At 54.0% G+C, this 25,174-nt stretch overlaps 1 protein-coding gene and 1 long non-coding RNA gene across 4 annotated transcripts; one reads left to right on the top strand and one right to left on the bottom strand.

Annotated features, from left to right (window-relative positions):
- The first annotated feature begins 6 nt into the window (after positions 1–6).
- Positions 7–4,846, top strand: LOC108964630 (uncharacterized). Of its 2 annotated transcripts, XM_050983995.1 has the most exons (3): positions 7–172; positions 634–1,641; positions 2,117–2,379. In XM_050983995.1, exons 1-3 carry the CDS (start codon positions 158–160, stop codon positions 2,243–2,245), a joined length of 1,152 nt encoding a protein of 383 aa, XP_050839952.1. In that variant the 5' UTR covers positions 7–157; the 3' UTR covers positions 2,246–2,379. The 2 variants fall into 2 exon arrangements, with proteins under 2 accessions (XP_050839952.1, XP_018781854.2); XM_018926309.3 differs by lacking the exon at positions 7–172 and having other exon boundaries at positions 1,494–1,641; positions 2,117–4,846.
- A 1,140-nt stretch (positions 4,847–5,986) lies between these two features.
- On the bottom strand, positions 5,987–7,773 carry LOC127060532 (uncharacterized). 2 transcript variants are annotated; one of them, XR_007779694.1, is made up of 3 exons: positions 6,983–7,748; positions 6,652–6,725; positions 5,987–6,386 (listed from the first exon to the last, which is right to left on the bottom strand). It is a non-coding gene; the product is annotated as an uncharacterized LOC127060532 (long non-coding RNA). The 2 variants fall into 2 exon arrangements; XR_007779693.1 differs by having other exon boundaries at positions 6,652–7,773.
- Between the last annotated feature and the right edge of the window lie 17,401 nt (positions 7,774–25,174).

Raw genomic sequence — 25,174 nt, 5'->3', positions numbered from 1 at the left:
CTGGCAGGGACACTTCAAGACATCATCGACCGCTATTTCGGTTGTGGTCCCGACAGCCCCCGTTACCACAGGGTGGCCGAGCGGTGCCAAAGAGCCATCGAGGATATCCCAAGGCTCATTCGACACCTGGAGCGTCCCCAAGGTGTCCCCAGTGAGCATGGAGCCAGAAGAGGTGCGACTGGGGCGGGGGGGGGATGGAGAGGAGACACTATGGGGAGGGAGGGGCATGGGGGGTGGAGGGGAAATGGGGTAGTCGGGAGGGGACAGAGATTTACAAAGGGGACAGGAGGGAGTGGCAAGAAGGAGGGATGTGACCGGTGGAGGGGACACGGGGTGTGAGGGGGCACAGGGGGATGGGCGGGACATGTGGGGTTGGGACATGGGAGATGGCAGTGGGGACAGCAGGGTGTGGCAGGGGCTTCTAGTTTGGTGGCAGGGGGTTGCAGAGTGACAGCAGTGGGGGCAGGGGGCAGTAGGGGCTACAAGGGGTGGGCCCCTACTGGGGGGTGGCAGAGGGAGGAAGAGACTGATAAAGAGATGGAGGGGGCAGTTGGGACCTGGAGGGCACAGCGGCCACCACAGGAGAACACAAATGCCACCAGGTCCCTGACTCCTCCCCTGTCCCCTCCCCAGCTGTCCCCAGCCCTGCTGCAGCCACAGGTCACTGTGGTGGCCATCCTGGGCGAGCTGCTGGCCACCCTGCCCAAGCTGGACAAGACGCTGCCCGTGTCCCCAGGGCGCATGTACTGGGATCTGGAGGAATTCACCAATGAGCTCCAGTTCACCCTGCACCGCTCTGATGACACCTGGCGGCGCCGCAATGTCACCTGTGATGATGATGATCCTCTCACCTCCCTGAGCCGGGCCCTGGCTGCCTACAAGAGCATCTCATGGACCACCTGGGATGATGTGACAATGGTGGCAAGCGACTGGCAGCAGTCAGTGAATGCGCTGGTGAACAGCTGGGCCCAGCTGGCCAGGACAGCCACCAAGCTCTGCAATGCCTGGAGGGAGGTGGTCAATGAGGCGGCCACCAAGGTGGCCGGAGACACTGCCCGGGCTGGGGACCCGCAGTACGAGGCTGCCTGTGATGGGACAGCTCAGGAAAACATGGTGATGCTGCGTCAGGCCCTGGGAGGGGAGGAGGGGGCCGAGGGAGTGGCCAGGCAGGAAGACCAGGTGAGGAGAGATGCCAGGGTGGCTGCCAGCGAGGCAAGAACGGCCACCATGGTGAGACAGCAGATGGAGGCGGCCCTGGGGCTGCTGGAGCGCTTGGTGGCCGCGTGTGATGAAGCCACCACCTTCCCCCGGGAGCTGCAGCGCCTGCTGAGGGACACCAAGGCCATCCTGAAGGGGACAAATGACGTATCCGGCAGTGTCCCCGAGGACTTGGTGGCCAAGGTGGCTGTGGCTGAGCGGCTGTGGGAGGCCAACACCCGCCTGGTCAATAGTCACCTGCGAGGGACAGTTCCAGACAGCATCATCAGGTTCTATATTGATGGTTGTCCCCACAGCCCCAGTACCTGTGAGGTGGCCGAGTGGTGCCACAGAGCCATTGAGGACATCCCAAGGCTCCTTCAACCCTCAGTGTGTCCGCAGAGCATCCCCAAGGTGTCCCCAGTGGGCATGGAGCTCCAAGAGGTGCGATGACGGGGAGGGGTGGGAGAGCGGGACAGTGGGGACAGTGGTGGAGGGGAGGGGTCAGTGGGGGATGGAGGGGTCACACGGGGTGGCGTATGGGACAGGGGGTTGCAAAGAGGATAGCAGGAAAGGGGGTGACAGGTGGAGGGGATATGGGGGCATGGGTGCAGTGGGGGATGGGGGGGACACAAGGGCTGGCAGGCGGTGGCAGAGGGGACAGCAGGAGGTGGCAGGGGCTACGAGTATGGTTGTAGGCTGTGGCAGAGTGGACAGCAGTGGTGTTGGGGGTGGCAGTGAGGACAACAGGGGGCAGGGGGTGGGAGGGGCTGTGAGGGGCAGGGCAGGGGGTGACAGAGGGAACAAGAGGCTGACCAAGGGGTGGACAGGACCAAGGAGTCCCCTTGGGGGCTGGGGGCCACCCCAGGAGGCCACAAATGCCACCAGGTCCCTGACTCCTCCCCTGTCCCCTCCCCAGCTGTCCCCAGCCCTGTTGCAGCCACAGGTCACCGTGGTGGCCATCCTGGGCGAGCTGCTGGCCACCCTGCCCAGTCGGGACGAGATGACTCTGCTGCTCACATCATCAGGTGCCTGTACTCGGGCCTGATGTTCTTCACCTGGAAGCTCCAGGACACCCGAGACTGCATTAATGACACCTTGAGGCACCGCAATGTCCTGTACGATGATGATGACCCTGTCCCCTCCCTGAGCCAGGCCCTGGCTGCCTACAGGAGCATCCCAGGGACCACCCAGAAGAGTGCGACAATGGCGGCCAGCAAGTGGCAGGGGTTGGTGGATGTGCTTGTGGACAGGTGGGCTGAGCTGGCTAGGAAGGCCACGGAGCTCCACAAGACCTGCAGGGAGGTGGCCACCAAGGCGGACGACGAGGCGGCCACCGCCACCGCCCGGGCAAGGAAGCTGCAGGACAAGGCTGCCCGTTATGGGACAGCTCAGGGAAACGTGGTGGAGCTGGGTCAGGCCCTGGGCGGGGAGGAGGGGGCTGGGGTGGTGGCCGGGCATGAAGCCCAGGTGAGGAGAGATGCCAGGGTGGCTGCCAGCGAGGCAAGAAGGGCCAGCACGGTGAGACAGCGGATGGAGGCGGCCCTGGGGCTGCTGGAGCGCTTGGTGGCCGCGTGTGACGAAGCCACCGCCTTCCCCCGGGAGCTTCAGCGCCCACTCGGGGACATCAAGGCCATCCTGAAGGGGACAAATGAGGCTTCCCCCGATGTCCCCAAGGACTTGGTGGCCAAGGTGGCCATGGCCGAGCAGCTGTGGGAGGCCAACGCCCGCCTGGTCAAGGATCACCTCGGGGGGACAGTTCGAGACATCATCAACTGCTATTTCGGTTTTTGGCCCACCAGCCCCAGTGCCTGTGAGGTGGCCGAGCGGTGCCAAAGAGCCATTGAGGACATCCCAAGGCTCCTTCGACCCCCAGAGTGTCCCCAGAGTGTCCCCAGGGTGTCCCCAGTGAGCATGGAGCCCCAAGAGGTGCAACAGGAGGGAGAGGAGGGTAGAAGGGACACTGGAGAGGACAAGGGGGCTGACGGGGGGTGCCAGCAGGAACAAGAGGCTGACCAAGGGACGGAGGGCCAGAGGGGACCCCTCAGGGGCACGGGGCCACTGCAGGAGGCCACAAGTGTCACCAGGTCTTTGACACCTCCGCAGCTGCAGGCGCTGGTGGCTGTGGTGGCCACCCTGGGTGAGGTGGTGGCCACCGTGACCGGGCCACACTGGGCCAAGTCCCCAAACTCCCTGCATGAGGACCTGAAGAACTTCACCCAGAGCCTTCGTGCAATCCTGAATCATAGTGCTGTCACCTCCCGGGGCCACCATGGTTTCCCCTCCCTGGGCCGGGCCCTGGCCACCCTCAGGACAACTCCAGGGACCACCTGTGCTGATGTGAGAGCCAGTGTGGCCAGCACCTGGCGGAAGTTTGTGGCCAAGATTGTGGACAGATGGGACTGGCTGGCCAGGGAGGCCACCAAGCTCTGTGAGAAGGTGGTCATGGAGCAGCAGCTGATGGTGGCCCTGGACAAGGAGGAGGTGGCCAGGGAATTGGCCATGCATGATGCCGAGGTGGCAGCAGCCACCAATGAGGCCATGGCAGAGGCTGTAGTGGCCACCAGGTGGGCAATGGTGGCCACCAGGAGGGGACATTGGGCAGAGGTGGCCTTGGGGCTGCTGCAGCACTTGGTGGCCACATGTGACAGAGCCACCTTGTTTAACTGGAACATGGAATGGTGGCTCAGGGACATTGAAACCACCCTGAAAGGGACAAAAGAGGTGTCCCCTGATGACCCCGAGGCCTTGGTGTTCAAAGTGGTCAAGTTTCAGTGGCTGTGGGATGTGAGCACCCGCCTGGCCAAGGATCACCTGCTGGGGACACTTGGGGACATCGACAAGATCCTCTTGAGTCCTTGTGGTGACCATGGTGGCCCCGATGGCCCTGGCAGCCGCACGGTGGCCAAGCGGTGCCAAAGAGCTGTCGAGGACATCCCAAGGCTGCTGCAGGAACGTTTCACATGGGAGCAGTGACATCACTGGGACATTCCTGCTGTCGCCTGTTCCTTCCCGTGCAGTATTCGAGACAGATTTGGGGAATTTTCTGGAAATTTTCAATGGTACTGTCCCAAATCCTGATGGGAATTCCTGGGGGGGGGGGGGGGTGACATCACTGGGGACACTCAGGGACATGCAGGGACAGGGGTGAATGAGTCCCCAGCAGCTTCCAGCTTTCACTGTGCCTGCAGCAGAGCCAGGTCATAAATTGCAATTTTATAATTGGCTTCTGCAATTCTGCGTTGCCTTCTGCACTTTTGTATTGCCTTTTGCACTTTTTTATTGCTTTTTGTATGTTTCTATTGCCTTTGACACATTGTTATTGATCATCACCAGTTTGATATGGCATTTGATGCTGATATTGATTATCGATGATTCCTTGTAGCTGCTGGTTGATGCAATATAATCTATCAGTTTGTGTGTGCACCATACAGCATATTAATAAGTAAATCAATGAATGAATAATTGAATAAATGAATGAATAAATAAATAAATAAATTCCCTCTGTAGGAATCAACCAGGCTCATCTGAACTCTGTGTGAGACACGTTACTTGACCCCTGTCACTGTCATATTTTCTGAAAAAATCCACTTTGCCCAGGATTCGTCTCCTGGGAAGCCTCAGAGAATAAAACAAAATCATTGTCTGATTTGCTTCTCCTGTGTTTTGCTGCTTTGGAATGTGGTTGGAGATTGCTTATGCAACATGTGAATTGTTTTAACTTAATGACCAATCACAGCCAGCTGTGTCGGGACTCTGGAAGGAGTCAGGAGTTTTTATTATTCATTCTTGTTAAGCCTTCTCTCTGTATCCTTTCTCTATTCTTCAGCAGAGTTTTGGTATAGCATTCTTTGATATAACATAATACCATCAAATAATAAATTAGCCTTCTAAGAACATGGAGTCAGGTTCTCAATTCCTCCTTCGTTCTTGGGACGCAGCAAATACCACAGACCCCACTGAGGGACGAGTGGTCAATAAATCCACCCCAACGTTCCTTGAGGGGAGCACAGCCAGGGAGCTGCTTCAAGGCTCCGTCACTGAGATATTTCCCCTTGGAAACCCTGGCTGGGATGGAAATACACCCGAGCAGATGGCAAAATTAAACTGATATCAAAGCCTCGTGGAATGGGGGTTAAAACATGGGGTCTCCAAAGCTGGAAATTGGTCAGAGCTTCACCAAGTGAGGCAAAATGGTGATGAATCGCCCACTGATTTTTTAAACAGGAAACAAGAGAAACTGCCATCAAATATACTGATGTAGATCCTGAATCAGCTGAGGGTAAAGCACATCTGGTTTTGGTTTGTGTGGGTCAGGCTTCAAATGATATAAGAAGAAAAGAAAAGGAAGTTCAAGACATAGATAAACTGCTGGAGGTTGCCTGGAAGGTGTTTTGGGACAGGGGCCCAGCTGAAAGAGTTCATCCCAGCCCAGCAAGAAGGCAACTCAGGAAAAGTCACCCAAGGAAGCTTCCCCTGTGGAGAAGGAGCAGAGTGCATCCTGTAAGAAATGGGGGCACTGGAACAAGGACTGTCCAGTGCTGAAAGAAAAATCATCAGTTCCTGTCATAGCAGCGGTCCCCAGCGGGGAATAGTGAGCATTGACTCCATGACTGCAGCAGGCTGATCAATCCCTTTGTTATACCAGACTTTACTACTGAGAAAAAACCATGGCCCTTGCCAGACAGTCACAACACACACGTGGATCCAATTGGGCCATCAAGGCAAACAACCATCGCCAGTGGCCAGTTGTTCTGGTTTGAAAGCAAAGCCAGTGAGCGACACCAAGTCAGAAATACAATTTATTAGGAAAAGGGCAAAAAAACTCCAAATACTTGCAATAATACAAAATAAGAACACTGAAAGAGTCAGAACACAGCCTGACACCCTGCTAGTTAGGCTGGTGGCAGCAGTCCAGATGAAATGGTCTTGTTGAAGTGGTGATCCCGTAGAAAGGATCTGGTAGCTCTTGTCCTCTGGAAACCAGTGGGTAAGGGCTGCCTGTTCTGTCCCACAGCCCAGATGATATCCAGGTGGGGATGCTGAGCTCCTCCCCCTGGGCGGAGCATCTTCCAATGGGCTGATATCGTTCTGAGTCATGATTGGTCCTTGAGTGCCCATTAAACAGAAATGGCTCCTGGAGGGGGTTACCTCTGAGTCATGGGGCAAGGCATTGATGGGTCCATTAACTGCAGAGGAAAAAACAATGCCCTGTCACCCCGTTTTTTCAAGTTTTTCTGAGCCTTCTGATGTTTACAGTCTTGTGACGAAGTTTCTCTCACACTTTATGTAAATAACTTATTGTTTTGCATTTTTTTATGGAGGAAGAGAAATTTGATGGACTGTTGGTTTGTCCAGTGTCATTGGAGACGTGGCACTTTTACCCTGCAATCCACTGTCACTTTTGGAAATCTATAAATGTTGGAGTCAGAAATTAAAAGTGCTCTTTTTTACCTTGGAGAGCTGTGTGTCCGCGTTGTGTTATTTCCTGTCCTATAGCGACAGTGCCCCTCCTGTTTTCAACAGCTCTTGAGGTGGGAATAGAACACATTTTTATATTGGAACCTAGGACATAATCCACCCCTTATTCTAACACCGTCTACACCATTCTGTCCTGGTTTAGGGCAAATTTGGGAGAGAATCCCCAAAAGCGGGGGCCCCTCCAGAAAGCAAACCCACACAGGCCCTCCCCCCAACTGGTTTGGGAAGAATTCCTCGGAGAGAAGTGGAAAGAACCTGTTTATTTAACAGGCACAGCACCCCCAGCACACAAAATGAACAATACCAGGTGACACCACTCTTTCACTGCTCTGAAAAAGATGACAAATTCAGAAAGTCTGTCCTGGGGTGGTCGCTCTGTTATCAGTCCCTCTGGTGCTGGGGCAGCTGCTGCAGCCTCCAGGTGCAAACTCTCGGTGTTTCCCAGGTCCCAGTCCAGAGCAGACTCGAGTAGGTCCAAAAAAGAGAAAGGAGAAACAGTCCAGGGAAAAAATTCAAACTGCTTTGCTAAACTAGCTAATGACTAGAAGGAAAAAGCAAGAGCAAAGCAAGAGCAAAGCAGAAGCAAAGCAGAAGCAAGAGCGAGAGCAAAGCAAAAAGCAAAAGCAGCACTGTGTACTGCCCGTCTGTGTCCTGCCAGCCATGGGGGAGCGGCTGATAAGAAATCAAAATAAAACATTCACTCTTCAAAGCCAGTCTTGAAGGCACCGAACATAATATCCAGCATAAACAGCACACACAAATGGGGATACAAGCATCCTAACATCACCCTAGGACAGAGCAGGAGGGTTTTTTGGCTGTGGTTTTGGTTCCCTCTCTTGATCACTTCCAGTCTGGGCCTTGGTCCACACTTTCTTCAGATGGCAGATGCTGATAGTTGGCATATCAACAGCAGGGTGCTCATGCCATGTTCACTGGATGTTATCCCGACCAAACAGACAGTTCACTCCTAACTAGATCAGCTACCACCACTACTATGTCCAAGTTTTTGTTAATAGCAGAAATAAAAGCAAAGTTATTTTAGCAATGTATATAGAGAACCCATTTTAGGACTTGCCAAAACCGATACCATAATAAGCATCCGTAACACAACAATTATTTTATTTCTTTTTGCAGTCTCATCCTGTTGTGTTTTCACTCTCTGGATCTGAGGGTTAATAAATTTCTTTTTCTCGCTGTTTCAGTTTCTGTTTGCGTTATCTTGTCTTTCAGGTTTCCTGAATGGGGGAGATGTACCAGGAGAGGGACTGGGCCCTTCCTCATGTACTGAAACCCCCCTCCCGAGCATGGGGCCCGGACCCCCCCTTTGTGCCCCCCACCCATCCCAGGGCTTCTGCCCCCTCCCCTTTGACCTCCTAGAGCTGCAGGACCCCTGGGAAAAGTGCTGGAAAAGCCATAGCGGTGTCACCAGGGATGTGAGAAATGGATTTGTAAAGGATTCCCAAAACCTGGCAGAAAGCTCACACAGTCTTGTCCATGTCCATGCAAACTCTGAGATCAGCTGTGCTGGCTTAGGAAGGCCATGGAACAGAGATGACATTGTTGAAAGAGAGACACTGAACTGGAAACAAGTTTCAACAAGTCTCAAAAGATGGCCTTGCAAACAGACCAGATATTTCAGAGAATTAGACCCGTGAAAGGTGCATTGTAGCAGGACCATGTGGGTTGAACATTAGAGTGATTGGTGTTAGAGGAAATACCAGCATTGTGTGGCACAAGCTAATGGGCTGAAAAACATTTCTAAGGTTTTGTAAGCAGGAACTGGGTTGGCTTCTTGTGAAAAACACAGTTCACTTTCCAGTTAAAATTTAGAAGTTTAATAAAGGACAATAGGAGACAGAGACAGTAAAGCAAAGATAACAGCCCAGTGTGTTTTGGCACTCAGCCAGGAGCACACTCTTACTCTTGAGAATAACCTTTATATACCTTTTCCATTTCCTCAGCCTGTTGCATATTCATAGACCTGTGTGCATATCCATAAACTAGCTTACATATTCTCGGAACTGCTTAGCATGGCTCCTCCTTGGCCTGCCTTTTTAGAGCATGTGTGTTTCTTGGCTGTGGTTCCCTCTCTTGATCACTTCCACTCTGGGCCTTGATCTATCCTTTCTTCAGATGGCAGATGCTGATAGTTGGCATATCAACAGCAGGGTGCTCATGCCATGTTCACTGGATGTTATCCCAACCAAACAGACAGTTCACTCCTAACTAGATCAGCTACCACCACTACTATGTCCAAGTTTTTGTTAATAGCAGAAATAAAAGCAAAGTTATTTTAGCAATGTATATAGAGAACCCATTTTAGGACTTGCCAAAACCGATACCATAATAAGCATCCGTAACACAACAATTAATTTTATTTCTTTTTGCAGTCTCATCCTATTGTGTTTTCACTCTCTGGTACTGAGGGTTGATAAATTCTTTTTCTCGCTGTTTCAGTTTCTGTTTGCATTATCTCGTCTTTCAGGTTTCCTGAATGGGGGAGATGCTGTGAGGTGGCCCCATGGGGGGAGGGGGGCGAGCCCAGGGGGTGCATTCACGTCCCTCTGTGCCTTCTGCACGCACAGTCACTTGGGCTGTGTCCCCAACTGTCACCCAGCTGTGTTCGCCCCCCAGAGTGTCCCCAAGGCATCCCTGGAGTGTCCCTGGAGTGTCCCCAGCAGCCATGGAGCCCCACAAGGTGTGACAATCACAGTACAGCAGGGCGGGAGGGGACAGGGGGGACACGGGGGTGGCAGAGGGGATGAGGATGTGGAGGGGACACAAGGGGTGACAGAGGGTACGGGGGGACTGAGGGGACATGGGGGGTGGCGGGAGGGGATGGGGGGGACATAGGGGACACAGGGTCACAAAGGGGACAGGAGGGTGTGGCAGGAAGGGGGGAAGTGACAGAGGGTTGGAGGGGACCAAGGGTGGCCGGGGGAGGGGAGACAGCGGGGCGTGGCAGGTGGTGGCAGAGGGGACAAGGGGGTGACAAAGGAACAGAGGGGACAGTAGAGCCCTCCAGGGAGGGGACAAAGAGGACCCCAGGAGGGCACAGGGACCACTGCAGAAGGCCACAAGTGTCACCAGGTCCCTGACACCTCCCCTGTCCCCTCCCCAGGTGCTGGAGACTCTGGTGGCCGTGGTGGCCACCCTGGGCAAAGTGGTGGCCACTGTGACCGTGCCAGACCCTGACCATGCCTGACAGTGCTGTGGGGACAGGCAGCTGCTGGCCATGTCCCCAGAGTCCCTGCAGGTGGCCCTGGAGACCTTCATCAGTCACCTCTGGACACCTCTGGACACCATGGCGGTGTCACCTCCCTGGACCATGGCAGTGTCACCTCCGTGAGCCATGGTGGTGTCACCTCCCTGGGCCATGGCGGTGTCACCTCCCTGGACCATGGCAGTGTCACCTCTCTGGGCCATGGCAGTGTCACCTCCCTGGGCCATGGCAGTGTCACCTCCCTGGGCCATGGCGGTGTCACCTCCCTGGACTACCCCTCTGTCAGCATCCTGGACTACCTCGGTGTCACCTCCCTGGATGACCGTGATGTCACTGAACTGCTGCAGGTTCTTCTTCCTGTGGCACCGCTGTGTCCCCACCATGGGCCTGGCCCTGGCCAACCTCAAGGCCACCCCTGGGACCACCTGGGCCGATGTGAGAGCTGCAGCCAGCACCTGACAGGAGGCGGTGGCCACACTCATGGAGAGCTGGTCCCGGCTGACTGAGGAGACCACCAAGCTTTGCAATGCCTGGGAGGAGGCAGCCACCAGGAGGGGACAGCAGGCAGTGGCGGCCCTGGGGCTGCTGGAGCGCTTGGTGGCTGCACGTGGCAGAGTCATCACGTTTCCCTGGAGCTGCAACGCCAGCTTGGGGACATCGAGTTAGCCCTGGAGGGGACAGAGGAGCCGTCCCTCGATTTCTGCGAGGTCTTGGTGGCTGCAGTGGCTGAGGCCGAGCGGCTTTGGGATGCCAGCGCCCACCTGGCCACAGGTCACCTGCTGGGGACACTTGGGAGCATCCACACCCTCTTCTCGTGTCCCTCTCCTGGCCACGGTGGCTGTAAGGTGACCAAGCAGTGCCAAAGAGCCATTGAGGACATCCCAAGGCTGCTGCAGGGACAGTCGTGTCACCGTGATGACGTCATTAGTGTGTCACTGCTGCGGAGACTTGGGGACAATCTGAGGACATTCTTGGGAGACTTGGGGTGGAGGTGGGGGTGTGAATGAGCCCCCTCGGTGCCTTGCAGCAGACCCAGTTGGGATTTGGGGGACCAGGTGGGTCCCCGGGCATCTCCGGCTGCTGAGCACTGATCCTGCCCTGAGGGGCACCAGGACCCCCCAGAAACCTCACCCACACCCCCTCCAGTGCCCCCGACCCCCTAGCACTGACCTCCCCTCATCTTGCACTGGGACACCCCCAAAAACTGCATCCCCTTGAGCATTGATCCCCCTCGGGCACTGGGACCACTGGAGACCTCCCCAAATCACCGAGCAGCAGGACCCCCCTGTGCATTGACACCCCCCCTCACTGAGCATTGGGACCAGACCCCCCCTCAAACCCTGGGACCCCCCCCGGGCACTGGGGGCTCCTCGGGCAGTGCCACCTCTGTGCACCGGGACAGGGACCAGACCCCCCCTCGTGTACCGACCCTGCCAAGCGCTGGGCCCGGACCCCCCTTTCCTGTCCCCAGGTGTCGCCCCTGCCCTCCCTCCCGAGGTGGCCCCGGCAGTGGCCACATGGCACGGGGCCCTGGTGGCCCTGGCCAAGGCCTTGGGGACACTGGACAGCATCCCCGTGGCACTGGCTGAGGCCAAGGCTGTGCTGGGCCAGGCCCAGGTGGCCCTGAGGAGGCTGGAGGGGGCCCAGGAGGCCGTGGAGTCCCCGGCAGTGGCCCTGGGGACCCTGGGGGACGAGGACATCTCAGGGCCGTGGCTGAGGCAGCAGCAGAGTTGGAGCACAGGAGGGATGGGCACGGCAGTGCCAGTGCTGGCTGCGGGCTGGGCACGGGCTGACCATGGGGCTGATGGTGCTGTGCAGAGCTGTGCGTGAGTGAAAACCAGTATGGACCAGTATAGACCAGTATGGATCAGTATAAACCAGTATGGACCAGTATAGACCAGTATGGATCAGTATAGACCAGTATGGAATGGTATGGACCAGTATAGACCAGTACGGACCAGTATAAACCAGTACAGACCAGTATAGACCAGTGGGAATATCTACAGACTGGTAGAGACTTTCTTTTGCCCTGACCAGTATAAATTAGTACAGACCAGTATAAACCAGTATAGACCAGTATGAGGCACTACAAAGCAGTAAGGATCAGTATGAACCAGTATAGAGCACTGGGGACCAGTTCAGACCAGTTCAGACCAGTATGAGTTTCTACAGACCAGGAGAGACTTTCCCCTGCCCTGACCTGTTGGTGGTTGTGGTGGCCACCCTGGCAAGCTGGCTGCCACCGTGACTGTGCCACACCGGGTGTGTGGCTGCGCCTGTCCCCAAAGTCCCTGCACGCGGCCATGAGGAGATTGACCTGGCACCTCCGTAAGACCCTGAACCACCGTGGTGTCCCCTCCCTGGGCCACCGTGCTGTCACCTCCCTGGGCCACTGTGGTGTCACCTCCCTGGGCCACCGTGCTGTCCCCTCCCTGGGCCACCGTGGTGTCCCCTCCCTGGGCCAGGCCCTGGCTGACTTCAAGACCAACTCGGGGGCCACCTGGGCTGATGTGACAGCCATGGCCAGCGCCTGGCAGGACTCGGTGGACACACTCATGGAGAGCTGGGCCTGGCTGGTCGAGGAGGCCGCCTGTCGTGGTTTGAGAGGAAATGAGTTTCTTTGGGATGGTGTGGTCAGACCAATAGCTGTTCAGATTTTTATATTGGCACCTGGTTTGTCCACTGAGGGCATGGATGCACCTCTGAGAACACAGGGGGTTAAAAGCTGTGAACTCCCAGGGGAAACTCTCTTGGGTTCCAGTTCGTGAAAGAGCACAGACCTTTCCCCTGCCCGGCTCCGAGCTGGGCAGGGGAGGGGAGCCATGCGGCCAGAGGAGGTAGGCCAGGCCTGGGCCGAAGGGTGGAGGAGCACAGCGAGGCTTCGGGCAGCCATCCCCCATTCCCCCACCCCAGAGAGAGAGAGAAAGCTGTGCCTGTGATAGCACGGGGGGAGTGAAGGAGAAGGGAGAGGGAGGTGCCCGTCGGGCAGCCAGCTGTGGGAGTTCTTGAACCCAACCGGTAGAGCATGGGACTTTTAACCCTTCTTGGGATGATGGAAACCTTGCAAATGCTGATTCCTGTAGCAGCTTGCTACAAGGCGACCTGGTTCTCGGGTACGGCACGGTGACCCAAATACAGAGTCACTCGGTCCATATGCTGCGGACACCAATGTGGTGGATAGAAAATGGCGTTTATTCAAAGGTTTCAGGGGTATTTATGGCTTAGGTAGTTTGTCTCACTTCCTCTGCCCTTGTCCTGGGTGCAGCCAGGTAGCCAAGGTCAGACTGAAGGTGAGGAGGGGTCTTCCTGTCTACACGTAACAGCCCGAGATCTTCCAGCCGCAATCCCTAACTCTCCCACATTTCCCCCCCCACCATGATTAGTAAAAATCTCATAAAGTTATAAAATGTAAAGGTTACAAAATTACATAGTCGGATTAGTGTAAAGTCATGTATTAGTAACTTTAGCATGCTTTAAAGTAATTGTCGGAGCTCGAGAAACAAAATGTTTGCCGTTTCTAAATGCCTTTTAACGAATAACACTAGTTTGTTTAATATGCAAGGCCCGAAGATTAGGGTTAGTAAGATTATAGTGACTGGGCCTATTAGGGTAGAAATCAGGGTGGTGAGCCATGGAGTCTGGTTGAACCATGACTCGAACCAGCCCTGTTGAGCTTCTCTGTCCATTTCCCTTAGGTTTAGCCGGTTTCTCAGTTCGGCCATGGAGTCTCTGACAACTCCGGTGTGGTCTGCGTAAAAGCAGCATTCCTCTTTCAAGGCAGCACACAGGCCCCCTTGCTGCATGAACAAGAGGTCCAGTACTCTCCTATTTTGGAGGACAACTTCTGAGAGTGAGGAAAGGGATTTTTCCAGCGAAGAGATGGACTTCTCGATCCTTTGCAGGTCCTCATCGATGGTCATTTGCAGCTGGGACAGTCCTTGGTGCTGGGTCGCTAGGGCTGAGATGCCTGTGGCCGTTCTGGCTGCTCCTAGGCCGAGCAGCATGGCTATAGTTAAACCTGTCAATATTTCTCTTTTGTAGAGACGGCTGGTTTGTTCGAAGAGGTAGTACACTTCTTCGTCTGAGTGGTTGTCGTGGTTTGAAAGGAAATGAAGTTTTTTGTGATGGTGTGGGCAAGCCAATCAGTGTTCAGATTTAATATTGGCACCTGGTTTGTCCACTGAGGGCAGGATACGCCTCTGAGAACACAGGGGTTAAAAGCTGTGATCTCCCAGGGGAACTTCCTCTTGGAGTCCCGCTTGAGAGTGAGCAGACCCCCCCCTGCCCGGCCGAGCTGGGCAGGGTGGGGGAGGGGAGCCATGTGGCCGGAGAGAGAGGTAGGCCAGGCCTGGGCCCAAGGGTGGAGGAGAACATTGCAATGGCTTCGGGCAGCCATCCTCCATTCCCCCCCCCCCCCCCCGCGAGGGAGAGAGAGACAGAGCCGGTGCCTGTGGTGCCTGTGATAATGGCCCGGCGTGAAGGAGAAGGGGGGGGTGCCCAGCAGGGCAGACAGGCGTGGGAGTTGACGAAGTAAACCGGCAGAGAGCTCGGGACTTTTAACCCCTCTGAGGAAGATGAGAACCTTGCAAAAGCTGAGTCTTCCTGGAGTTGATGAGATTGAGAAGCTGTTGAGATTGAGAAGATGTTGAGAAAATTCTAGGTGGGAGGAGATGATGGAGTGGCTTTGGGCTGGACTTTTCTTGTGTAGCCACGGCAGAACCACTGGTGTTTCTGTGCCACAGAGACTGCATTCTAGGGGGAGGCGATGGCTCAAAGCCAAGAGAGTGCAGTGATGTGGAGGAGTGAACAGAGACGACGGGTGAGGAGGGTGGTGGTGGTGCCCTCCGCTTCGAAGAAGAGAAGAAGAAGAAGACGATCTCTGTTCAAGAGACCCCTCGGCCCCAGGGGGTGAAATTTGGGGGGGACAAGTGTCCCAAAAGGAGAAGGACTGTGCTCTCTTTGGAACTGGACAAAGTATCCTTAAAATGAAAAACCCTAGAAGCAGCTCTGATCCATGTGCAGTGGTGAGAGCACTGGACATGGAAGGCGTGTGGCGCAAGAGGGACTCCTCTCTCCTCGAGAGACTGAGAATCGATTGTCTGAAGGGTGGCAATGAAATTGGAAATTTGGTGGGGGGAGGAGGAAGAATTTTGGAAGGTTTTCATCTTATGTTCTCTTGTGTTTTGTGTGTCTTCCTTTGTAGTTGTAGGTTAATAAATGTTTTTTTCCTTTTCACCTTAAGTTGGAGCCTGCTTTGCTCTGTCTCTGATCATATCTCACAGTAGGTGCCAGGGAAGTAGGTGTTCTCGTGGGGGCACTGGCATTGTGCCAGGCTTAAACCATGACAGTGGTACAGGACTCTAGGAACGATTAGAACTTGGACACAAAAGTCATTATAGAGTCATCGAATTTTTCAAGGAGTACACATGGGCTTACCCTGGATCGGTGACAGACCCACATTCCTGATGCAGCTGGGATCACCCACTGGAACTTCCCTCCCTTAAGTTTGCCAAATTCCTTGCACACACTCGAGGCCCGTCTGCCTCGCCAAGGTTGCATTGCCAAAGCATTTGCCTTGGCCCGTAACCTGACTTAGGGTAATGCCTCTCCGGGGGAGTCCCATCTGCATTGGCGTGGATTGTTTGACTTTGAGAAGATGAACAGGAGATCGAAGGCAACACCTTCGTAAAAAGGGGGTTGTGCATCATAGCATAACCAGCATGATTCTGTGAAGTTCGGGTTGGACTGATTTAACGATATGAAGGTAGCATTTAACATGTTTATGAATGAATTGGAAAGGTTTGGTTCGGCTAGGAGACTGGATGGGGAGACTAGTTCTGAGTTCTGCGTATCGGGGCTAGAACTACTGTTAACTGCGATCTCTTCCTTGGGTTTGCTCGCTACTAGAACCGGATTGGGTCCGACTGATCGGGACATAGAGGCTGGGAGTCTGATAATTTGCACGTTCACCCACTCTTTCAACCCTTGAATGGCTACTGTCTATGTTCTGCCCGTGGTCCATCTGGGGTGATCTGGCTGCAAAACTGTCATGTTGTAGTTAGTGCATTTCCAAAATTTGGGGATTTTATGACTCTTTCGATGGAAATTTCCATGGAAAAAGAAGGGTGTTTTGCAGCCAGTGGGTGCCCAGGTGAACTGTAAGAACCTGTCGGGCTCTTGTGGATCCCACCCTGGCCCTGACGGTCTGGCATCTGTAACAATGGTTTCGCAGCCCCAATGCCCACAGTATCCCCACCCTGGGTGATTGCAGTAGCTTTTTCCTGGGTTTGAGACTGGACACCAGTAGGTTAGGTACGTTTGTGTGACGTGTGGGGAATGGGGGTCTACCTTTGGTCGTCCCGGAAATAGGTCGGTAAAGCAGAGTATGAAGGATGGTGTGTTTGGTGTGGTGACTCCTTTGAGCACCTTGCCACTGCTAAGGTGTCGCATGACCCACCTGAATGGCTGATGAGGGTAGTGGTCTGGGCTGGCTTGCCCTCTGGCGACAAGCCCCAACAGCAAAATCACACAGAAACACCATTGGCGTTTGGGTCTCACCCGCACGGCTCTCTCGGGCGCTGCTGGACGGCTTGGTGGTGCGTCCTCTGGAACGGGGATGTACGCGTCACGAGGACGCCCCACGAGCATGTCCTGTAAACAAAAACTCACAACTCTCATCAGTCTCATTCTGCTCATGGTTAAGATCGGGCTTGATTGACTTAAGCGGACACCTTTTAATGTGCCCGTCCTTTTTAACAGCCGCATATCCCCGCCCCGTGAGCACCAATCTCCAGCCCTGTTCCCACTCCCCCAGTTCGTTTTTGATCACCACCTGCGGGCCCTCCTCTAATGCTCGAGATGCCCAGTGTTTCTGAGCTGGACTGTTTGTTTCATCCCCCCTAGGGTATTGATTTAATGCTAGCAGCGCTGTTGCCAGGATGCGCGCTTGGTCACTTGGGGGAATGGCATTGGAGAAGCCTTCTGCCTTTGCTAGCACTTCCAGCTTAGCTTTCAGAGTCTGGTTTGCTCTTTCGACGATGGCTTGTCCGGTGCTGTTATATGGGATGCCCTGCACCAAGGCGATGTTCCATTTCGAGGCGAATGTTTGGACTGCCTTTGAGATGAAGTTTGGGCCGTTTTCTGTTTTGATTTGCTTTGGAACTCCAAACCATGCCATGGCTGTCAGCCAATGTTGGATGGTCGCTTTGGAATCGGTCTTGAGATGCTGTGTGGCCACAATCATGCCGCTGTACGTATCTACAGTAACTGCGAGCCACGCTCGAGGTTTCAACAGCTGGCATTGTGTAAAGTCTGTTTGCCACACTTCTGAGGCTTTGAGGCCTCTGGGATTGACACCACTCGACCATAGTGGCGACTTCTGGCAGTGAGGGCACGTTGCAACGACGTGCTTTGCGTCTGCAGTAGAAATTCCGCACTTTTTTGCGAGCGCTTTCGCTCGGATGTGAAGGGTTTCGTGCAACTGACGAGCTTCTTTCAGCGTCCATACGCCCTTTGCTGTGGCGTCGGCCTTGTCGTTGCCTATCTGGTAGAACCCTTTGATCGGGTCGTGGCTGTTGACGTGGATGACTGATATGGTGCCTTTCCGTGAATAGAGTGCTTCTTCCAGCATCGTTGCCACTGGGGACACTGACACGCCTGGTCCGGACATGGCTAGGCAGAGTTTAGCCACAAATACGGAGTCAGTCACAATGTTAAGGTGTTCTTCTGGGAACAGTCCACACGCTAGCGCTACAGCAGCTGCTTCAAGCTGTTGGACTGAAAGCGTAGGGTCGGTTGCCTTGACACATTGCCACTGTTCTTCTGACTGCCACACTGCCACCGCGGGGGAGGTCTGCGATGATGCGCCCGTGAAGATGGTTGGCCCTGCCTGTGGTCGATTGACCACCTTGGGTGGGAGGTCGATATCGTGAGCAGCCGAGTCCAAGGGGGTTTCTCTGCGTAGCGAATTTCTCCTCTAAAGCCTGTGAGGGCTATCGCTAGATATTCCGATATGGTTGTTGACTGCACAGAGAGCTGTTTGCGGAGAGGCAAGCTTATCTTGGATGGCTCGATGCCTAGATGTCTTAGGGCGAGTTTCCTGCCTTTCATGATGAGGTTGCTGAGGCACTCGACTCCCGGAGAAAAGGCTCGTGACGGTTTCCCCAAGACCACCCATAGTATTGGTTGGGCCATGTCAGGGGTCCTTGGGCTAAGGCTCCCACTCCCCCCTTTTTTGTAAAGTGGACATACAGATCTACTGGAGCACTTGAATCCCATCTGGTGAGCATGTTCTCTGACATCTGACGTTCGATGAAGTCGAGCGAGCTAACCGCTTCTGGTGTCAGGGTTTTCTGCTCCCATGGGTTCTTCCCTTTCAAGAGGTCATTTAGAGGGTCCATGACCTCGGGAGGAATCAGGACGATGTTGCGGAGCCACTGCAAGGACCCTACCAGCTGTTGCATGTCGTGCAGCGTCTTGATGTCCTGGTGGATTTTCATCTGGGGAGGGGTTATGTACGAACTTGTGATTCCTACTCCTAGGAAGGTCACGCATGGTCCCTTTTTTATTTTTGCACTCGCCACCTCAAAGCCATTCGTTCTCAGGGTCTCGGAGACGGTTGACACCAGCTGGTCCACTTGTCTTGTGGTTGGTGCTGCGATCAGGATGTCGTCCATGTACTGCACGATGGTTACCGTTGGATTGCTCTGCCGAACAGGTGCTAGCACTCGGTCCACGGTAATTTGGCAGATGGTAGGGGAGTTGACCATTCCCTGTGGAAGCATCCTCCATTGGAAGCGTAGATTAGGTTGCTGGCTGTTTGGGAAGACGATGGAAAAGGCGAAACACTCCTTGTCGTCTTCATGCAGCGGGATAGAAATGAAGCAGTCTTTGATGTCAAGCACTGCACAGGGTTGTCCTCTCGGTATCATTGAGTTCATGGGTAGCGACGTTTGGACAGGTCCCATAGGCTGGATTCGCTTGTTCACCTCCCGCAGATCGTGTAGGAGACGGAAGCCTTCACCAGACCGCTTAGGTATGATGAAAATCAAAGTGTTCCATGGACTTGTGGAGGGTTCTATGTGATTCTTGTGTAATTCACGGCTAACCAACTCAAGGAGGGCAGTTATTTGAGGCTTTGACAGGGGCCACTGATCGACCCACACTGGGTCAGCTGATTTCCAAGTCAGCTTGATGGGCAATGGTGGGTATGCTACAGTGGCCCCTAAAATAAATTTGTCACCCTAACATCCAGCAGGGCAAGGGCATCTCTTCCCAGTAAGGGTGGACAGTCCGACATCACATATGTAGTGAGGGTGACGGTTCTTCCCGGTCCTCTCTCGGTGCAGAGGGTTATTGCCACTGGTTGGGCACTCTTGTGGGCTCGGGAGAGCCCTCCAACTCCGCCCACCATGGGGGCTACTTCTAGCTTCCATGGTTGGGGCCAATGTCTGGGATGACGGTGACATCTGACCCTGTATCCACCCAAAAGGGAAGGCAGATGGCCGAATCGTCGGAGCTGTTGAGGAGACGACACACTGCCCACACGATCAGTGGGTGCTTGCCCACCTTCGTGGCAACGGCCACCCATGGGTCCCGTTCCCATGCTTTCATGGCCAGAGCCACCCAGGGACCTCTTCCCCAAGGGGCTGTTTGTGGTATTCCTGAGGCGCAGGTGGGTTCGGTTGGACCATTGGCTGGGTGGCAAAGTTGGACATTCCCTGAGGGGTTGGCAGTGGTGGGCACGGGAACCCTGTGCCCCATTGAGGGTTGCTGTAGCTGGGCCGTTGCATGTTCCCAGTGGGAGGAGGCTGGATACGGCCCGGCTGCCTCCTCCCTCTGCCGTTTCCCTGATGCTTGGATCTGCATTCCTTAGCTACGTGCCCTTTCCTACCGCATGCCCAGCACGGTCCCCGAGGTTTCCCCTGACGTGGGGGAGCAGCTGCTGATGGGTGTCCTAACCGGGGACAGTTTATCGCCACGTGCCCACCCTGGCCACACTTAATGCATGCCATGACACTCGTTATTGCATTGTGAACTGCTGCTTGGATGGGAGCAAGGTGTTCCTCCTTAGCTACATGCCTGATCATGGCAGCTGTGTTAGACCCCTGCGGCAGTGATCTTAAAATGTCCTTTGTGGCTGAGTTACATTGTTGGCGTAGGCACTCTGCCAGTACTGGACCTTTTCCCTCTGGGGGTAGTGCGGAGGCGTCTAAGGCTGACTGCAGACGGTCCACAAACTGCTTTCACTCTTACTCTGTTTTATTGTAGTCCAAGGTGAAGGCTTGGCTACTACTTTAGAGGCAACACGGATGGCTTCTCGGGCAGCCCGAGTTGTTGTCATAATCTCTGGGGCCCTCAGGCCTTCTGCCTGTGCCTGGGGGATAATCATTGCAGGGTCTGTGCCCATTAGCCTCTGTATGCTGGAGTCGTGCAGTGGGTGGTCTGCCCCTGTTACAGGGCTAGCTGTTTAGCACAGTTATCTTCCCACTCCTGCTTAAATAAAATCATCCCTGCCCCGTCAAAAATCATTTGGCAGGTCTGCTTAATATCAAAAGGTAACATGTCGTCCCCCCCAAAAACGCCATCACTGAGAATTGAAACCATTGCAGAATTAATCCCCTTATCCGCGGTCACTTTTGTAATCGCCTGCACGTCTTTCGGGTTTACCGGGGAATAGAACCTTTGGTTCCCGCCGGGTCCCCCCACCCGGACCAGAAACACCAGTTTTGCTGACGAGGTCCACTCCGCGCATGCAATTTTTATTTTCCGCCAGTCTGTAAGTGGGGTTCGATCTTTCTCTGATGTCCACTTTACCCATGCGGGAGCGCTGCGGCTAGTGGCTTTGCGTGCCGCTGCCGTTCTTCTGTTAGAACTCGAGTCTGAGTCGGAGCCCTCCGACCCCCGCTCCAAATCCTCCGAATCGGAGCTCGACTCCGAGTCCCAGTCGGAAGTCGACTGCTCGGACACTTCCGGACTGCTCCGCCTTTTTCTCGGGCTCCGACCCCGGCCCTTCTTGCAGGGGTCGGACCGTTCCCTCCCCCTGGGGTCCCCCCGCCTCCTGCTGGGCGAGGTCCTTGCCCTATAAGGACCGAAAGTGAGCTGAGCGCTCTGACTGGTCATACGCTCCTGCGCGGGGGCCGCCCCATTCCCCCGCTCGCCAGCGCATGCGTTGTTAAGTGGGCTGACTCCATTTCCGCCCGGCGCGGGTTCCTTTCCACCCTGAACACACGCCTCCCCGCCATTTTCAAACGCATATGGCAGAGGTGTATCCCTGTCCTCCCGTTCGGGGTTCGGCGGTTTCGCCGCCACCCTGGCCTCCTCCGTGAGCCCCTGCCAAAACGACCGCGCGTCCTCCCTTCATCTGAGGGTAAGCCGATGTGCTCGGGATGCCGCGGGTCCGGCGTCCGCGGCTTTTCGCCGCCGGTTTGTTCTAAGCCCTCCGCGGTTTGTGTCGCTGCTCCTATCCTCAGCTGCGGCGTAGGCAATAAACATTTGCTCGCAGCTTCCCACGTCTCTTGTTCTTCTAATGCCCTGCGTAGGGCCTTCTCTACTTTCCCCCCCTTGAGGGCTTTACCGCTGCCTGAGGTTTTTAAAGCGGCGGTGCATCTTTCCCACACCTCCGAATACAATATATCCACGGGACGTTCAATCGTCCGGAGTTCTAGGAGTCTCGCAATAGCAGGATTAAAATTCCTGAGCTCACATTCAATCTCCTTTTGCTCATGAGCCAAACTTACAACCTTCGCGATTTGTTCCATGTCTCTCGCTGGTCCGAGAGCGTCCTCCCCGCCGCACTAGTCCAGCTGTGCAGCCGCCGGCCCCTGTCCAAGCGATTCCCGCACCCCGGGCTGGTTCCCGGAGTTTCGGCACCAAAGTTGTTGCAGCTTGCTGCAAGGCGACCTGTTCTGGGGTCCGGCACGGTGACTCAAATACAGAGTCACTCGGTCCACTCACTGCCGACACCAATGTGGTGGATAGCAAATGGCGTTTATTCAAAGGTTTCAGGGGTATTTATGGCTTGGGTAGTTTGTGTCACTTCCTTTGCCCCTGTCCTGGGTGCGGCCAGGTAGCCAAGGTCAGACTGAAGGTGAGGAGGGGTCTTCCCGTCTACGCATAACAGCCTGAGATCTTCCGGCCGCAATCCCTAACTCTCCCACAAGTCGGTGCCTGTGATAATGGCCCGGCGTGAAGGAGAAGGGGGGGGGGTGCCCAGCAGGGCAGCCAGGCGTGGGAGTTGATGAAGTAAACCGACAGAGAGCCTGGGACTTTTAACCCTCCTGAGGAAGATGGGAACCTTGCAAATGCTGATTCCTCCTGAAGTTGATCAGACTGAGAAGATGTTGGGAAGAATTCTAGGTGGGAGGAGATGATGGAGTGGCTTTGGGCTGGACTTTTCTTGTATAGCCACAGCAGAACCACTGGTGTTCCTGTGACACAGAGACTGCATTCTAGGGGGAGGCGATGGCTCAGAGCCAGGAGAGTGCAGTGATGTGGAGGTGTGTGTGAACAGATACGACGGGTAAGGAGGGTGGTGGTGGTGCCCTCCGCTTTGAAGAAGAGAGAAGAAGAAGATGATCTCTGTTCAAGAGACCCCTCGGCCCCAGGGGGTGAAATTTGGGGGGGACAAGTGTCCCAAAAGGAGAAGGACTGTGCTCTCTTTGGAACTGGACAAAGTATCCTTAAAGTGAAAAACCCTAGAAGCAGCTCTGATCCATGTGCAGTGGTGAGAGCACTGGACATGGAAGGAATGTGGTGCAAGAGGGACTCCTCTCTCCTCGAGGAACTGAGAATCGATTATCTAAAGGGTGGCAATGGAATTGGAAATTTGCTGGGGGGAGGAGGAAGAATTTGGAAGGTTTTCATCTTGTGTTCTATGTGTTTTGTGTGTTTTCCCTTGTAGCTTTAGGTTAATAAAGTTTTCTCCCTTTTAACCTTAAGTTGGAGCCTGCTTTGCTCTGTCTCTGATCGCATCTCACAGTGGGTGCCAGGGAAGGAGGTATTCTCGTGGGGGCACTGGCATTGCGCCAGGCTCAAACGATGACAATCACACAGGTGGGACTTTTTGGCTTCTGTCCAATTGGCTGTCCTTAAGTCTGAGGTGAAGTCTCCTGGGTCCTATGAGGTGGCTTTTAGTCTAATTAATGAGAGAAGCTTCTGGGCTTCTTTCCTTTTTAAGGGGACAAAGGATAATTTTGCCACTCTGTCAACAGGGGACACATTCCCACACCCACCATCAACAGGGAAGCCCCGATGAAAAGGTGCCATTGGAAAGTTCTTCCTCAGGGACTGAAGATCTCGCCATTGATCTGCCAGTGGTATGTCACTTCCCTGCTGTCCCCAGTGCGTGCAGCCGCAGAAAAGGCCATCATCTATCATTATATGGATGATATCCTTGTGTGTGCCCCCAGTGATGATTTACTCACCCACGCACTTGACCTAACGAGCGATGCATTGATTGTTGCAGGGGTCGAGCTCCAGGAAAGGAAAATTCAAAAGATGCCACCTTGGAAGTATTTGGGCTTAGAAACTGGAAATAGGACCATTGTTACTCAAAAATTACAAATCAATCCAAGGATCAAGACCTTTGCAAATGTCCACAAGTTGTGTGGGTCTTTAAATTGAGTAAGGCCCTGGCTGGGTCTGACTAACGAAGACCTTGCCCCTCTTTTCAATTTATTGAAAGGGAGAGAGGACCCAAGTTCTCCTAGGGCCATTACCCCAGAGGCACAGAAAGCTCTAGAAAAAGTTCAGACAGCAATGTCCACAAGACAGGCCAACTGATGTCGGCCTGACCTGCCATTCAAACTTATCATCTCAGGTGAGTTGCCACACCTCCATGGAATCATTTTCCAGTGGGAGAAAAAACAATCACCTAAGGCAAAGGAAATACTAAAAAGGACCGGGATTGGAGGGACCCTCTCTTGATCATAGAGTGGGTTTTCCTTAGTCACCAAAGGTCCAAGAGAATGACAATGCCCCAAGAGCTGGTAGCAGAACTGATCCAGAAAGCTAGGACCTGGACCAAGGAGCTGGCAGGATGTGACTTTGAGTGCATTTACATTCCAATAGAGTTAAAATCAGGCCAAAATACTAAGAAAATCTTGGAACAATTTCTTTGGGAAAATGAAGCATTGCAGTTGCTTTGGATTCCCACTCAGGACAAATTTCCATCCATCGGCCTGACCACAAAATTTTCAAACAAGATGTTAAATTTACTCTGAAATTGAGAAGTGTTCAAAGTAGGAGACCTTTAAAAAAGGCTCTGACCATCTTTAGAGACGCGTCTGGGAGATCCCACAAGTTTGTTATGCCTTGGAAGGATCCTCAAACCCAGAAGTGGGAGACGGACATTGCAGAGGTGGAAAGTTCACCTCAGGTTGCTGAGTTGGCTGCGGTTGTTAGAGGCTTTGAAAGGTTCTCAGAACCATTCAATCTGATTACAGACTCTGCATATGTGGCAGGAGTAGTATCCAGGGCAGATCAAGCAATACTGCAAGAAGTGTCTAACATCGCACTTTTCGAATTGCTCTCAAAACTTGTAAAGTTGGTCTCCCACTGAGAGCAACCATTTTATGTGATGCACGTCAGGTCACACAGTGACTTGCCAGGGTTTATCACTGAGGCAACAGAAGGGCAGATGCTCTCGCTGCGCCTGCAGAGATGGCCACTCTCCCAAATGTTTTTGAACAGGCAAAAATCAGCCACCAGCTTTTCCACCAAAATGCACCTGGCCTGGTTCGTCAGTTTCACATCACTCGAGAACAGGCCAGAGCGATTGTAGACACATGCCCAAATTGCCAACAACATGCACTCCCTACAGTGAGTACAGGAGCAAACCCAAGGGGATTGAACAGTTGTGAACTGTGGCAAACGGATGTTACACATATACAGTCATTTGGATGGCAGAAATACGTTCACGGTAGTGTAGATACCTTTTCTGGAGCGGTCTATGCTTCTGCCCACACAGGAGAATCATCTATCGATGCCATTAAGCACCTCTTACAAGCCTTTTCTTTCATGGGCATCCCCAAGGAGTTAAAAACTGATAATGTGTGGGAGCTCAGCACATCACTCCTGATGTCCAAAGCTACCGAGAGAACCCTTGGGGGGCTCGGGGGTCTTGGAATGTTGCCAAAAGCACTTGGTGGCTTGATTTTGATCCATCTAGGAATGTGCCACCGATGTATGAGGAGATGGAACCTGTGGGAATTACTTAGGTGTGAATGGTGAAGAGAAAACATAGTTATAGGATAAATTACAGATTTTAGGGGT

The sequence above is a fragment of the Serinus canaria genome, chromosome 25, assembly GCF_022539315.1.
Source record: "Serinus canaria isolate serCan28SL12 chromosome 25, serCan2020, whole genome shotgun sequence".
Lineage (NCBI taxonomy): Eukaryota > Metazoa > Chordata > Aves > Passeriformes > Fringillidae > Serinus > Serinus canaria.
Note: the sequence above shows the minus strand (reverse complement) of the source record. Positions and strands in the feature narration are given on the sequence as shown.

Coding starts and splice junctions, on each gene's coding strand:
- LOC108964630 (XM_018926309.3), top strand. CDS start 2,245: ATGTTCTTCACCTGGAAGCTCCAGGACACCCGAGACTGCATTAATGAC.